The following is a 17011-nucleotide window of genomic DNA, read 5'->3' on the forward strand; positions in this document are numbered from 1 at the left end:
CAATATTTTGTTTTTGAGATGTTTACAATTACTAATTTAGGCACGCCACAGACAGTCTGAAAAATTCATAATCTTAAAAAAGATTTGCATGCAACCTGACACTGACACTGACAGATCTGTCACTTTGAACTGAAATTAAAACCACTGTCGATAAAAAATAAAATGGATGCGGACAGGCTTGAATAGCGCTGAACTGAAGTTTTCTTCCGTTAGTTTGGCAATCATTTCCGTAATAAACTTCATACACTACTTTATATTTTGTTACTAGGGACGTTACTATCCGGGAGGAGTACAACCTAACCAAGTTTATTCACTGTGTTCTTGTTCTGTTCTGTCGTTCGTTGTATCTGTCACTTGCACGCCGACTTCCGAAGCGGAGATCGTGTGATTTGTTTGGAGTATTCTAGTACATTTTCCACATACTTGTAAGTTGCATTTGATTATTATAATTGTAGAATTTTGTTACCTTGTTGTTTTAAAGATTATGCGCTCTCGTGTTTCTCTTAAAATCAAAGTTTTTGCATGTCTATTGTTAAGGTACACTTAGAAAAACGTTATGAACCGTTAAAAGAATCCTCAGGTATATGAGTAACCATGTGACCTTGGGTCAAAACTGCAAGCTATTTCTTGTCTAGAAGACGTAGTGTACTAGCGGTTTTAGTGTTTCTAGATGTACCCACTTAGGTTTTACTTCGATAGTTAATAACTACCTTGACATTCGGCTTTTCAAATATAATAATTACACCGTTTTTGATTTTGAAAAGGACAAAGTTCATGATGCCCTCAGAATCTAATGATAGGAAAAGACACCGAAGTGAATCCGACACCGAAGCCAGTAGCAATGTGGCCAAAAAAATTATGACAGTCACACAAAGGTACTGCTCTCGTGGTGTCGGGGTAGCATGTTTTGGTTAAAAATATTATTTGCTTTTTACTTGATTACATTATTTGACTCTGAAAAATTATTTCTACAAGTATCCATTTCTTTACGACATTCATTTATAAACAAGAATGAAAAATTTGATGTACATATCAATATCTTGAAATTTGTAATGCTTTGAATTGAAATGTTGCTTGACTTCTTTCCTATTATAGTTGAAATTTTCATGTAAGGGCATTTCTCAGAGCGTTTAAATTTTTTTGATTTCGGTGGCAACATTTTTACGTGAATCCTGTAAGAGTCACATGAAATTCGGTCAATTTAAATAGAAGTCGCGGATTTCTACCAGAAACAAAGAAAACTCATGCTACGCTTACGGGGTTCGGGTAATAATGCTGCCACCGAAATCAAAAAAGTTGAAACACTCTGAGAAATGCCCGTAATAAAACATGAATTTGCATGAACAGATTATTAGCTTTTAAACAATTGTAGAATTAAAACATCACCTTAAGCAAGGGGTTTGTCTTTTTGTGGAATATTAATGTTGCAGATTGTCTTAATATGTAAAGAGACGATTGCTTCTCCATACACTTATATATACGGTGCTCATGAGGAAACCAAATAATTTTAACAGCGTATTGCTGGTCCCAATACGCTGTTAAAATTATTAATTGAATTACTAATTGAATATAAATATTTCCTTATTGTAAATCTGTACAAAAATCCTTTTTAACAGTGTTGGTGCCATTATGAAGAACTCACTATCTGCATTGATAGATGACAAAAAGTGAGAAGTAGGTACATAACTTTAAAAAATGAGATTTTTAGGAACCACTAAAACACCTTTTAAGTGTGAATTTTATGAATAACATTTACTTTTCATGTGAAAATACATTGAAAAATAATTTTAAAAAATGCATTTATCATTTTTTTGAAAAATTTTCACTTCTGTAATAATAAAGTTTTTCTTATTTATGGCCTCAGAAATGTGTGGTTAAAATTATTCTGTTTCCTCATGCATGAGCACCTTATACATATAGTGCAGCTTTTGTTTCTCTAGATGTTGACATTATGAAATATATTTTTATTTTTACATAATTTTATCTTTTTTAACTATAAAACTCCCGTGACACTCATACATATTTAAAAATATTTTAAGCGGGTTACTCACGTATTAAGTCGATATAGCGTTCGACATGTTTCGGTTCAATTTCGAGAAAGGTTCTCGAAATTGAAATTGAGAAAGGTTCTCGAAATTGAACCGAAACATGTCGAATGCTATATCGACTTAATACGTGAGTAACCCGCTTAAAATATTTTTAAATATAATTTTATCTATTCTTTTTAGACTTGTCCTTGTTAAAATTAGAAGAGACCAATTGATTTCTTAGAGTGTGTAGTTGTGTACCTACTTAAAAACTTGTATTAATTAATTTTTTATTTAAGAGTTTGAATATGGAAAATTTAGAGTGTGTAGTTGTGTACCTACTTAAAAACTTGTATATTTTCTTTATTCAAACTCTTAAATAAAAAATTCATTGTTTGCATGTTGCAACAATTTGTGTAAATTTTTTATAAAAAAAAAAATTTCCAGAGGGGAAATTCAGTTCAGGTCTATGTTTGTATGAAAGTTAATGTTGCATGGGACCTCTACTTTTGTCTTAAGGTATTTTTTTGTTATAATCAGAAATAGGAATCCTGCGGGCAAATTTTCTTGACAGATAGGTAATTTCTATATTGATAAACCAAATTGCTATAGCTCCTTCCATATACTAGTGATCACTCAAAGGTTTCCTTGCAAAAATATGTTTTCATTTGAACTGTAATTTTTTTTAAATAATAACTCAGTTCTCCTTTTCTTTTAACAGAACTATTTCAAATTGTACTTGTTAACATATTTTCTTCATCACCCAAACCACCAGAATGTGTTCCATATTTTCATACTTGTCTTTACAATAGTTAGAAAAAATGTACAATATTGTTGGTGGTCACTAGTACCAGGCGATAATGATTGCACATCGGTTTTTGTCTTCGTAGAGCGGACAGACTTTTTTATTTTGTTAGGATATTACGGATTGTTGAAAGAAAAGTCAAAATCATCATTACAATTTTATTATTTGGGCAAATTGGCATCTGATGTCCATAAGTATTTGAACAGCTTTCAAGAACAAATTAAGTAGTGATATTTAATTCAGTCGGACTTATTACAGTTGTCAAAATAAAGAAGTGTTAGCAGCCAGGATGTCTTTGGAGCATAAATGTTACTGTCGAGGTGATGAGGTCTCCAGCTTAGAACTGAACAGGCCGGAACATCTGATGCCCATGATGAGACCTTTTTCAATGAGGTTTCATTTTGCAATAAGTATTTGTAGAGTTGTATTGTAATCATACCCCACCCCAACAGACAGAAACACATTTACAAAGGCACATGAAAGTTTAAAATCAAGTAAATATGTGAAATATGTCTCATCATCTTATATATCTCAAATTAAATTACATAATAATAATATGTCTGCCTATTTGATTGCACTATTTTAAAATATGATTTCTGTCTGGGTCCAGTGTCCGTGATATGATTATAATATGTAGTTAGATAGTAGGTATTTTTCATAATTTGTATAACTAGGTGGTATATAAGTATTTATGATTACAATAGATCACATTTACTATTAAATGACTAGAAAATAATATGACCCCGTGAATATGACAACAATACAATTTCAGTTAGGTCAAGGGAAAAAAGTGGAGCTATAGCTCACATGTATAGGTAGTGCCTACCCATAATATGAAAAATATCAATTCCCATGAATTAAAAAATGTAGCCTTTACGGAGCAGTCGCGAGCCATTTAATCGGTATTTTATTGATTTTTTTTATTAGAAAACATGAAACTATCGAGCATATTAAACTCGCAATAAATCTAGGCATAAGTAAACGCAAGTACAAGAATTGTACATTTTATTGTTTTGGGTAGAAGTTCAAATGAACGAGAAAATAATTTATCTGTGTGGTGTTCGAGAAAGTTAGTTGACTGAGCTCTTTGTTCTTTTAGAAATGCTTTATCAGAAATTTCTCGATGAAAATAATATTAAAGCATTTCGCTATGTTGACTGCGTATTTGGGTGACAATGACAACTATTGCCCAATCCACTGCTATCATGAGGCTTTGTGTAGGTACTCTATTGATAGCCCGGGTAGGCCGGGTATAATAATAGTTGTACCTTTTTTTGATGATGAATTAAAAACATGTTATACAACACCTATACTCGTTTAGTCTCTGTAGTGAGGTACCTACTAATTAAAAGTTTAGTTAAATCCATAGATGCATTGTCAAAGGCCCTCATTCCCCAGGGTCAATAAACTTGAAGCAATCTTGACTAACATGCTAACGTGCGGGATTCTCACCGAGCACTTGTACCGCGGCGACGGAACTTTGCTCGCCCAGCTATGGAATACTTCCAGAACGTTACACGAGGTGTACATTGTGCCCCCGGAACATTACTTTCAACTCTTGGAACCGATACACGTTAGGTTCGTTTGCTAACCCATAGCTTTGTATTATCCATATACAATATTTCTTAACATCAAGCTTAGTGGTTAAAACGTTAAAGGTAAACTTTCTCATTGATGTCAGTCTGCCTAGACATAGAATAGATTTTTTTATCAATGAACAAGGTCGTTGTTTAACTCCACATGTTCATTTAACTTCTTAGGTTAAATGACTGGTTACCTATATTTCGACACTAGAGTCGTTATGTTCCTGTATTTATAAAATAGGCTTTATTAATATTTAGAGAAGGTCAGTAAGGTCCCACCGAGCGCGTATGTACGACTGTTATTACAAATTATTATTGACCAATGAATTATACAGGGTTATTGCCGAATTCCGCAGCTAAGTAAATAGAAGCCACTAGTGTGACTGAAACGTACTAATTTATTCCTCATTTATCAGAATACGCCGAATCATTTATCCGCGTACACTGTATTGATTTGTCATCGACCGACTGTTACGCAACATTGACTACTATTGTGTAATATTCATTAATTAGTTATGTAGTTAGGTTTGAAGTACAACCTTTCATGTCAAATTAATTTAATGTAAAATTAAGTTTTAACTGGCTGTGTAGTGTATAATTTAATACGTACCTAGTTAAAAGTAAGTTGTTGCGTTATCACATTTATGTTATCTACGTAGTACGAATAGTTCAGTAGTTAGACATTAATCATTAGGTATATGTATATCTAATTTGCTTCGAGCATTCTGGTGAGACTCCACCTGGCATATTCCTCATTGTAGGTGATGGTTATTGTTAGTAAATATTTATTTATTAACTTGGTTGCACTTTTGAGATTACTTTAGTATATTTACACATTATGAACTTGGCTTATATACAGTATTTATGAAGCGTAGGTATGTAGAATATTAGGTAAAGTTTATAAGCCACTACATGTGACTAAGTGATATTTGTGTGCCGCAGCTTCAACAAGATGCCGCTCCAGATGACCAAGCCCGCCCCCCAGTTCAAGACCACCGCGGTGGTCAACGGCGAGTTCAAGGACGTCGCTTTGTCCGACTACAAAGGCAAATATGTAGTCCTTTTCTTCTATCCCCTGGATTTGTAAGTATCTATCTGTATTTCGAATTCTTATTTTCCCCCGTTAGTACCTATAGGTTTTATTTTCCATATCATGTACTCTCGCGTTACAACTATGTACATGATTTGAGATATGAATTATAATTAGAATTTATACTTATACACCTATAATTTTATACTTTGGCAATTACAATTTTGAATATTACTAAAGAATCTGTAATTTAAGTAGGTTGATAAGAAACTATCCTTTATTTTATAGCCATCAAACTTACTCCATACCAGACTTGCATCTAAACAAACAGGCACTACAGGCAGAGTAATTTTCACATTTACCTGTAATTTTATATTATTGGGAATTACTAATGTTACATTACAAGTATTTTCCTGTTAAAATTGCGTAATTTCTTTTGAATTTTTCCTTTAATCGTTTGGAATCATTTGAAACGGACAGTGACGCACTTCAGTAATTGGTAAATGACATTTAAGTGGATTTTAAATATTTGTAACCGTTCCATGAGTTGACACTTAATCCCATCTCAATCGAAATGTATTATTGTGAGGCGATCTAAAAAGGACTAGAAAGCAGCTCTCTCCAGTTCACGCAGTCTACAAGTTCCTTCAGAAGACTCAGAAGTTGAAAGCGATGCATGTTTTTTTTTTCTCAATTTATATTTCTGTTTGACCAGTTTTAACTGGTTTCTACTACGTCATTATATTATTACAGCATCTAGTTATTTATACTAAACGCGGTGTTTTGACATCGATAAACATATTCTTATGGTGAAGAGGTTAAATGTCGTAAGATCATCGTTAGTAGATAATTCTAGAACACACTTATATAATTTTATGATTATGTAAATACATAGTATTAAAACACAAAATAGTCATACCTATCATTTGTGTGTCGCTTAACACTTTCGAAACCGGGCTCTACGCGGCGCTACGACATTTTCGCTACATACGGGGAAACCCATGTAATCGGCTACGCTTCTACGAGCGGTGTGCCCGACAGTCGGGTTCTTGGTAGCGAAAGTGTTAACTTCAAACCTGGGTAAATCCATTTCTGCTTTAAGGTTGAATATATAAAAAATACAATATGATCTGAAAGATAATCAACCTTATAGCAGAATGGATTTACCCAGTTTTGAAGTTAAGCGACACATTTTAATGTAGGGCAAATGTCAAACGAGCCGCTTCAAAATTATATGTATGTAGGTATACGAAGTTGCATTGCATAAAAAAATATTAGTAGAGGATGTCGTACTTAGAACGGCGTGGACTATATTTTATAATTAGGTGTACTCGAAGTAAGGGTAATTCACCTTACTTCGAGTACTAATTATAAAACACACCTTATAAAACAAAATCCTCCGCCGCGTCTGTCTGTGCTATAACTACTGAACGGATTCTCATGTGCGTTTCACCTATGAATTATAATTTATAGATATGTTTTTAGATTTTAACTAAATCTTTCATTTTAGCACTTTCGTGTGCCCTACTGAGATCATCGCATTCTCTGAGCACGCTGATGACTTCCGTAAAATTGGCTGCGAAGTGATCGCCGCATCCACCGACTCCCACTTCACACACTTGGCTTGGATCAACACGCCACGCAAACAAGGTACGTTACTTATTAACTGACATACAATTAGATGGTTCTCGATCGTCGGAATCTTCTCTTGCATCACTCTGCACATCTGAGCGGCGTCAGGTTCTGCGGTTTTAACTTTGTAGATTGTTAGAATCTTGATTTGAACACAAAACCGCATAGTACTCGTACGGCACGGCTCTGCCTCTGCGAGAGTTCTTTCGCGCTAAAATTATGATGGGATTGCAACAATACAATATATTTTTCCCCTCACTAGCTCGGAAACACGTGTTTTGTCCTTTAATACCAGCGGGTAAAAACGCATTTTATCCACTAGTGGGTAAAGTAATTTGACCTTGAATAAAATCAAATTAACTGCTTTAAAATTGACAAAAGTAGGTGAATCTAGTAATAAAGATGATTTACCACCTGTGAAACTACTGGAAGCAGTGATAAACGCATTTTTTGCGTTTTAGTTTCCTCGCTAGAGTTAGGGGAAAAGTTTTGTGTTACACTCGGGTGCAAATGTATTTTACTTCTCGTGTGTTAAAAATCTCGCAAGTTCAGGATTCTATTCTCGAACCACTCGCTTCGCTCGTGGTTCAACTATAGAATCCTTTCACTTGCTCGTTTTTCAATTCCACACTCGGCGTTAAAATACAACTTTGCCCCCTTGTATAACAAATAACTATAATTGGGTACTATGTAATAACTAATAAGTTATAAGTTAATGCCATTTTGATTTGGCAATTGTTACTTACGATTGTGGCAAACAAGCACAGCGGCCCGCCGGGTAAGCCATCACCATAGCCAATGATCACCTGAAATTTGAGAAGTATTACATGCTCGTTGCCGACCTTAAAGCAGAGCAATAGTCCAAACACGAAAAGCGAATATGAAAACCTGTATAGTAAATCAGGTTTGTGAAAATAATTAATCATAATTGATACGAATTTCCAGGTGGACTTGGGCCGATGAACATCCCCATAATCAGCGACAAGTCGCACCGCATCGCGCGCGACTACGGCGTGCTGAACGAGGAGACCGGCATCCCGTTCCGCGGCCTCTTCATCATCGACGACCGCCAGAACCTGCGCCAAATCACCGTCAACGACCTGCCCGTCGGACGGTAAGAGTCTGCGTTCACCCGTACAAAAGCTGTAATAAGGTATCAGATCTATCGACATGGAATCACCCGTACAAAAGCTACATGTGAAGCATAAGGTAATCAGATCTATCGGCATGGAATGGAACGCCACATAAAATACTATAGACTTCCCACGTGCTTACTTACTCCCGTAATGGAACAGGCGGTTTAACACAAGTTGCGTTCTAGCGCGCTAGTCTATACATCATGCGCGACTACAAATTTAAAGAATCAAATAGCATAATATAACCTAACATAATAAAGCGATCTGCTTTTAATCAGATCCCTGCTATACCTAAACATTAAGTATCTGATTTATGTGTAGCACCCGCGCTCCGCGACAGTGTATAATTTAACTTTGTGTTACGTTAACCTTGCATTTTAAGTACTTTACCACGTGTTGTCGAAACCGGTTACATTTTTTATTATTAGTTTCAAAGTTCAACTCTGCTGAGCTGCTGATTTTCAAACTTGTCTTTTAGAAAGAATCCTTTCTTACATGCATTTTCTTGTCTTTACATATAGCTCGTTTCGTTTCTGTTAGTCTTTTTCAAGTGTGCTATTAGTATTATTAGATATTTAGAATATTTTCCGTACTAAAACAGAGTTAACGCGAGGCGGCACGCATGCAACATTTTGTCTGAAATTCTCGCAACTAGTCATTTACTTAATATGTCAAACCTACTATTTGCTTTTTGTTTGATTAATCTTTTTGGCAGTTGTAAATTCGTAATTTTGCATAATCATAATTAGTATTTATAGACAAATCAATCAGTTTTGTATTAGAATTGTCAATTTTCAAACGATCCTTTAAAAGATAAGAAACAATAGGTACAGGTGTATCCTTGTATGATAACCTATGTAATGTGTATTACTCACTATCTCTACAGCATTAGCAATCATCTGTCTGAATCGTGCGCGATAAAACTCCTTATTGATACGTAATCGTGTAACTCTTAGCGAATAGGCTAGTTTCCTATACTTAAAATAATAGTTATTTGTTATACAAGGGGGCAAAGTTGTATTTTAACGTCGAGTGTGGAATTGAAAAACGAGCAAGTGAAAGAAACCTATAGTTGAACCACGAGCGAAGCGAGTGGTTCGAGAATAGAATCCTGAACTTGCGAGTTTATTAACCGGCAACTCAACGCGCGTTTCAACGCAGACACGAATAATCTTGATAGTTTTGAATTAAATTTTATTAGGAAAATTTTAGTTAGGAACTTGATATTAGAGAATAGTTTAATAGTGATTGCTGTTTTTTAGAGTTCCGTAGTCAACTAGGAACTCTTATAGTTTCGCCATGTCTGTCTGTCCATCCGTCCGTCCGTCCGCGGATAATCTCAGTAACCGTAAGCACTAGAAAGCTGAAATTTAGTAACAATATGTATATCAATCACGTCAACAAAGTGCAAAAATGAAAAATGGAAAAAAAAAATTTATTAGTGTAAAGTGTAAAGTGGGGGCTGATTTTTTTTTTCATTCCAACCCCAACGTGTGATATATTTTTGGATAGGTATTTAAAAATGAATAAGGGTTTACTAAGATCGTTTTTTGATAATATTAATATTTTCGGAAATTATCACAGTTATAGTGACTTTCATATTTTTATAAGAACAGCATGCACTTACGTCCAGAACAGTGACATTTGGTGCATTGGAACTGCTCATGATGTGTCACTTTTTAACCGTCGCCTCGTCGAGGTTCTCAATTCGTCTGTATGTTTATTTATTTTTTTCATTTTTTTATGTTTGTTCCTCGATATCTCCGTTGTTACTGGACCGATTAAAAAAAAATATTGAATGTATATGAATACAGATTAGTCCCATTTTTCTCAGAACCCAGTTCTGATGATGGGATCCTGGAGTAATCGAGGGAACTCCTCGAATCTGAAAGGCATACGTATGGTGATTTTTGTGTTTTTAAAGGAACAGCATGCATTTAGGTACGGAACAGTGACATTTGGTGCAGTGGAACTGCTGATGATGGCCAGAACGGAACTTCTCAAATCTGAACGGCACGCTTATAGTGACTTTGGTATTTTTATAAGAACAGCATGCACTTTCGTCCAGAACAGTGACATTTGGTGCAGTGGAACTGCTGATGATGGTCAGATCAGAACCGATCTTCTCAAATCTGAACGGAACACTTATAGTGACTTTGGTATTCTTATAAGAACATCATGCACTTACGTCCAGTCCAGAACAGTGATATTTGGTGCAGTGGAACTGCTGATGATGGTCAGAACACTCAGAACCAAACTCTTCAAATCTGAACGGCACGCTTATAGTGACTTTGGTATTTTTATAAGAACAGCATGCACTTACGTCCGGAACAGTGACATTTGGTGCAGTGGAACTGCTGATGATGGTCAGAACCGAACTCCTCAAATCTGAACGGCACACTCATAGTGACTTTGGTATTTTTGTAAGAAAAGCATGCATTTAAGTTCAGAACAGTGACATTTATTTAGTTATGTTTGTTAAGCATAATTATTGAGTTTTCAAGTCAAAGTTTGTCAAGCTTCGATTTCTTATAATCGGATTCATGAGGAATTGAGAAACTCCTCAAACCTTAGCGTTAAGTATACGTATATTGATTTGTATTGCCATCAAATAATTAAAGCATTAAAAGCAGTTTTAAAAAATACCTACACATTTCTACATAATCCAACATTCGCAAGTAGCTTTCACCACAACCCGAAAGGCGGCGGTTTTTTTTTCTTAAAAAATATTAAACGTTTTTTTATGGGATAGGAGGCAAACGAGCAGATAGGCTGCCTGATGGTAAGCGATCACTGCCGCCCATGGACACCAGAAGCACCAGAAGTGTTGGAGGTGCGTTGCCGGCCTTTAAGATGGATGTACGCTCTTTTCTTGAAGGTTTGATGGTCGCATTGGTCCGGAAATACCGCTGGCGACAATTCATTCCACAGTTTAACTGTGCATGACGTGACCAAATTTGCAAAACATTGCGTCTTAGAAACATTTTAAAGGGTGAAAATCAAAATATGTACATACATGTTCGTTCTAAAAGTAGCTGATCAAGCATCGTCGGTTTGGAAAGCTTGCGGTAAAATTTTTGCTCATTACTATACATATTCGATTTAAAGGGTTTTGAGATTTAGGAAATAAAACAACGCTTCATTAGATTTAATTTAATAGCATTATGTAATTATAATCTCAATGTAAGTGCAAGCAGTCTTATTTACAATAAACTTAAAAGCGGAAACAAATATATGCAGAAAGAAAAAAAAAGAAGCTGTCAATACTGAATCCCCTAGGGTGGCTATGTATGAATAGCACAGAAAAGTATTAAAATAAAATGAAAACCGGCCAAAAGCGTGTCGGGCCACGCTCAGTGTAGGGTTCCGTAGTTTTCCGAATTTTTATCAAAAACTAACCTATAAAGTTCAAAACAAATTTTCAAAGAAAGTCTTTGTAAAGTTTTACTTTTGTGATTTTTTTCATATTTTTAAACATATGGTTCAAAAGTTATAGCGATTATTTCCGAAAATATGAAAATTATCAAAAATCGATCTTAGTAAAACCTAACTCATTTTTAAATACCTATCTAACAATATATCACACGTTGGGGTTGAAATGAAAAAAAATATCTGCCCCCTCTTTACATGTAGGGGTACCCTAATAAAACATTTATTATTATTAACGACCTTCCACATATTTATAATGAGCCCAAACATGATGGGGTTATGATGAGGAGAATAGCAGTTCTGTTGACCACCTCCTGACTCCATCATGAGAACTTGGACCTCGTCTAGTTCGATGGTGCTCGTCAGCCCAAATCTAATGAGCCCGAACATGATGGGATTATGATGAGGAGAATAGCAGTTCTGTTGGCCACCTCCTGACTCCATCATGAGACCCTGGACCTCATCTAGTTCGATGGTGCTCGTCAGCCCAAATCTAATGAGCCCAAACATGATGGGGTTATGATGAGGAGAATAGCAGTTCTGTTGACCACCTCCTGACTCCATCATGAGACCTTGGACCTCATCTAGTTCGATGGTGCTCGTCAGCCCAAATCTAATGAGCCCGAACATGATGGGGTTATGATGAGGAGAATAGCAGTTCTGTTGGCCACCTCCTGACCCCGTCATAAGACCTTGGACCTCATCTAGTTCGGTGGTGCTCGTCAGCCCAAATCTAATGAGCCCAAACATGATGGGGTTATGATGAGGAGAATAGCAGTTCTGTTGACCACCTCCTGACTCCATCATGAGACCCTGGACCTCATCTAGTTCGATGGTGCTCGTCAGCCCAAATCTAATGAGCCCAAACATGATGGGGTTATGATGAGGAGAATAGCAGTTCTGTTGACCACCTCCTGACTCCATCATGAGACCTTGGACCTCATCTAGTTCGATGGTGCTCGTCAGCCCAAATCTAATGAGCCCGAACATGATGGGGTTATGATGAGGAGAATAGCAGTTCTGTTGGCCACCTCCTGACCCCGTCATGAGACCTTGGACCTCATCTAGTTCGATGGTGCTCGTCAGCCCAAATCTAATGAGCCCAAACATGATGGGGTTATGATGAGGAGAATAGCAGTTCTGTTGACCACCTCCTGACTCCATCATGAGACCTTGGACCTCATCTAGATCGATGGTGCTCATCAGCCCAAATCTAATGAGCCCAAACATGGTGGAGTTATGATAAGTAGAATAGCAGTTCTGTTGAACATCTCCTGCCTGACTCCATCATCATGAGAACCAGAACCTCATCCTGGTCCCAAAATATAATAATAATTCAAACTCTCAACAAACTTCACGTATAACTTAAAATCCAAAATCATATGAAAAGCATGTCGAATGCTAAAATTGCATAAGGTGTAAAAAGGATCAAGATTTGTTTAGTCGCAGTTTACGGCACTTCTCGGAACTATCGAGCTGCTTACGAAAGCTAGGTGCGCCGGACGATCAAACGCAGGTCCGTTGTCTTCGAGCGCTCGGCGCAGACTGAGCGGCCTCGCGTTAGCACAGTGTCTTTTATTCGAATTTTAGGTGTTTTAAAAACATATCTATCGACAGAAAGGTATGTCTTATATGTATGATTTTTTTCTTATAGGTCAATAAGAGGTTCTAGTTTAGGATAATATTATTTAAGAGTTACAAAAAATGCAGGAATCGCAGGAAAAATACATAATGTAAACCTCTTTTTATCGAAAAAATGGGGAGGATACGGAAGGTTATTTATCCACCATTTCAAGTAAATCTTAAAATGTCAAAGTATTAGCTAACTTGTACAGGATATAACAAATAGGATTGTGATCATTTATTACCCCAAATAACATTTTTAACAGCACAATCACGATTCTAAACGAGCTATCCCACTATGAAAATTGAAAACGTCTTCCGAAAAAACTGATTTTTCGGAAGTATAAAAAGACATATTTTAAAGTAGTACCAATTGACTTTCTAGCTTAAGATATGTACTTTTAGGAACATTATCATTTTTTTAATAATCATTTATAGTTTCTTTATAATTTTGAATGAAAAAGGTTCTATTTTGCAAAAAACGCTCGTCTTTAGGAATAAGGCCTCTTAACACACGAGAAGTAAAATACATTTGCACCCGAGTGTAACACAAAACTTTTCCCATCACTATAGCGAGGAAACTACAACGCAAAAAATGCGTTTATCACTGCTTCCAGTAGTTCCACAGGTGGTAAATCATCTTTATTACTAGATTCACCTACTTTTATCCATTTTAAAGCAGTAAATTTGACTCTATTCAAGGTCAAATTACTTTACCCACTAGTGGATAAAATGCGTTTATACCCGCTGGTATTGAAGGACAAAACACGTGTTTCCGAGCTAGTGAGGGGAAAAATATTTTATGCAGTGCACGAAATAAAGCACCAAAACATTTGAAGAAACAGATGGACAGTAGTTATTTTTGAACACAATTTCTATTTAATAAGTCAAAGAGAAAGGTATAAAGTAAATGAATTGACCGTGACGTAGTGACTCCTCACGATTTCATATAAATTCCATATTAGCAAATCGTTTTGTTTTGACTAGTAGGAAACTAGCCTATTCCTACCGCATACCTATACCACAGAATATAATTATAATAGTACAAGTACAGAATGCTCATTTGATATGATATTCACAAAATGCTGCCATTTCTAAATTCCGACCTACATTAACAATCGGACCGCACGCGAGCAGCCGACATTGAATTCTATTGCGCCGCGCGCAGGTCGTCACCACTGATTGGGCCGCGAACTCGCGGCCCCGGCATGTTTTTGTAGCGCAGCGATAGAATCGCGGAGTGAGCCGCCCCTGCCTATACCTAAAACCATAAATTAAATAATTATAACAAGATCATACTATCCCATACATTAAAATGCGACCGCCTACGAACGCGCTTACACTCCACCACACATAGATGGCGCCACAAAAAAATGCCTTGTTGCCACCAATTATTTGTAGATTGACATTAAGGGTCAATTCCGAGCCGTAAATTTATGTCAAAAGTGACACTTAACGCCATCTACAAGTATAATCGAAAGCTACAAGACATTTTGTTTGTGGCGCCATCTATGTGTGGTGGAGTGTAAGCGCGGTCTTAGGCGGTCGCATTTTAATATAAGGGATGGTATGATCTTGTTATATTTAATTTATGCTAAAACTGAAAAATGTATTCAATTGGAATTCACATGATAGTTCTAAATCCCTACTGACTAATGATTCACTGAGATTTTACCGGATGCGTCGAACCACTACGCTCACTACCTAACATATCGAGACATCTGCGTAATCTTTGATTTGCATTTATTTTGCACTATTTTCAAACTCTAGAATAGCTCCTGTCTGTCCGGTGTATGTTTATAAGAAAACCATTTTAAGATGCGTTTAAATGAAGAGTTGTCAAATAAATCATTATATTGATTTTTAATATGATATAAATTACACATATTTGTTCCGCAAGTTGATCACAACACCTTTTTTACTAGGCAATAGGTAAATGTAAATTATGACAATTGAAGTGGTCGATTTTTTCAATGTTTTACACTTTATTAACTTGAGCTCCATGTGTATCCACTGAAAACGCGTGCCATGTGACCATATATACCATAACTTTACAAATAATGCAAATAAATATGGAAAACAAATCGTTGTAATTTGCCCCCCAGCCGTAATTTGTCCCGCTGTACCTTACAGTCATAAGTAACTGCAAATGTAACTTTAATTATTTTACAATGTTTGCATTATTAAATAAAATGTCCACCGGTTATATATGGTAGGCGTGTTCAGTGGATACATGTAGATCTCAACATCATAGTGTAATAATCTAATAATGGAGAAAATGGATTAGTTACAATTGCCCCCCAGTCGAGACTTGTCCCGCTGTACCTTATATATATATATATTTTTTTTGCTTATACAATATGTAGAGATTGGAATAAGTACGCACGGCTAAGTCAAAATTAGTTATAAATTCGTCATACGAACGTAATTAGAGTTGAACATAAAACTACCGTAGATATTTTTGTAGATCCATACAATAATTGACTGCACATATTTTATATTAAATTATTTTTGAAACAGGTCTGTAGAGGAGACTCTTCGCCTCGTGCAAGCCTTCCAGTTCACGGACAAGCACGGCGAAGTGTGCCCGGCCAACTGGAAGCCCGGCTCCAAGACCATCAAGCCGGACACCAAGGCTGCACAGGAGTACTTCGTCGACGCCAACTAAAAATACAGTCTGCCGCTGCTAGTAAAAACGTTCCGATGCCCACTCGATACATGTAAAATGACATCAAAATCGTGATCTTGGCGTGTGATAAAACTGTTATCAAATAACGGAATTAGAGCGTTAAGCCATTTAGCATTTTAACGTTTTTATTAGTATTTTTTTTACATACGGTTAGTAGCGATAACTTGCAATTATGAACAGTCGAGTAGCCAACTTCTAGAGCATTCTCTGGTCTTCATGAGCGCAGTTTTCGATTTTGTATGTTATTAAATTTTAAGTGGGGGATATGGTAGTTGACAGCGATTACGTATGTGAATCTCTCAGCAGTGATTCTTTTTTTTTCTGTTTTGGAAAGTCTATACACTTTACACTGCTCGAATACCCGAAGCATTTTATTGTTATCATTTTATTAGTTAGCAGAAAAACCTAAACGTTGATCCTTCACTTTTAATAGTAGTCGCATTTATGTCATTCACAAGTAATATGATTAACAAGTAAATGTACCTATCCTAGGACAGTCTTGGTAGTGCAAATAGCATTGTAGTTAACACATCAGTATTTACAGAGATCCTACCTAGGTATATGTATAGAATCACTCGAGGCTGTTATAAATAAACTGTGCTGTGCGAAATGTAACTATATAAAATTTGTTTTATTTTTGAACCTACTGAACTGAACCCCATTAGAATACATAGTGCCAACGTGTCGTTACAGAATTGTAGAATGAATAATGGCCAAATGAATTACAGGATTTTTATGAACAACGAAATAGCGCATCACTGCAGTGTCGGGCAGTAAGGGTTGCCGGCAAGTAGTTATAGAAGCAAGCTTAGACAGCGAGGCATAGTGATGTCACTTTCCGTCCCTTCAAATATCTCCACTTAAAAAATCACAACAATTAGTCGCTCCGTTTTGCCGTGAAAGACGGTCAAACAAACAGACACACACACTTTTCCATTTATAATATTAGTATGGTTTACGAGCTGTGCTAATTTGCTGAAAATAAAACGCTTTCTGGGCGTAGTTTTTTTGTAATATCTTCCGTTCCAAAATATTGGTGGATTTGAAAATATAGGTT

The 17011-nt window shown here is 36.1% G+C and overlaps 1 protein-coding gene across 1 annotated transcript; it reads left to right on the forward strand.

Annotated features, from left to right (window-relative positions):
- Positions 1 to 267: 267 nt before the first annotated feature.
- On the forward strand, positions 268 to 16574 carry LOC125241267 (peroxiredoxin 1). The gene is made up of 5 exons (XM_048149656.1): positions 268 to 425; positions 5358 to 5498; positions 6956 to 7095; positions 8023 to 8191; positions 15786 to 16574. Exons 2-5 carry the CDS (start codon positions 5368 to 5370, stop codon positions 15931 to 15933), a joined length of 588 nt encoding a protein of 195 aa, XP_048005613.1. The 5' UTR covers positions 268 to 425; positions 5358 to 5367; the 3' UTR covers positions 15934 to 16574.
- Positions 16575 to 17011: the final 437 nt, after the last annotated feature.

This window comes from Leguminivora glycinivorella, chromosome Z, assembly GCF_023078275.1.
Source record: "Leguminivora glycinivorella isolate SPB_JAAS2020 chromosome Z, LegGlyc_1.1, whole genome shotgun sequence".
Taxonomy (NCBI): domain Eukaryota; kingdom Metazoa; phylum Arthropoda; class Insecta; order Lepidoptera; family Tortricidae; genus Leguminivora; species Leguminivora glycinivorella.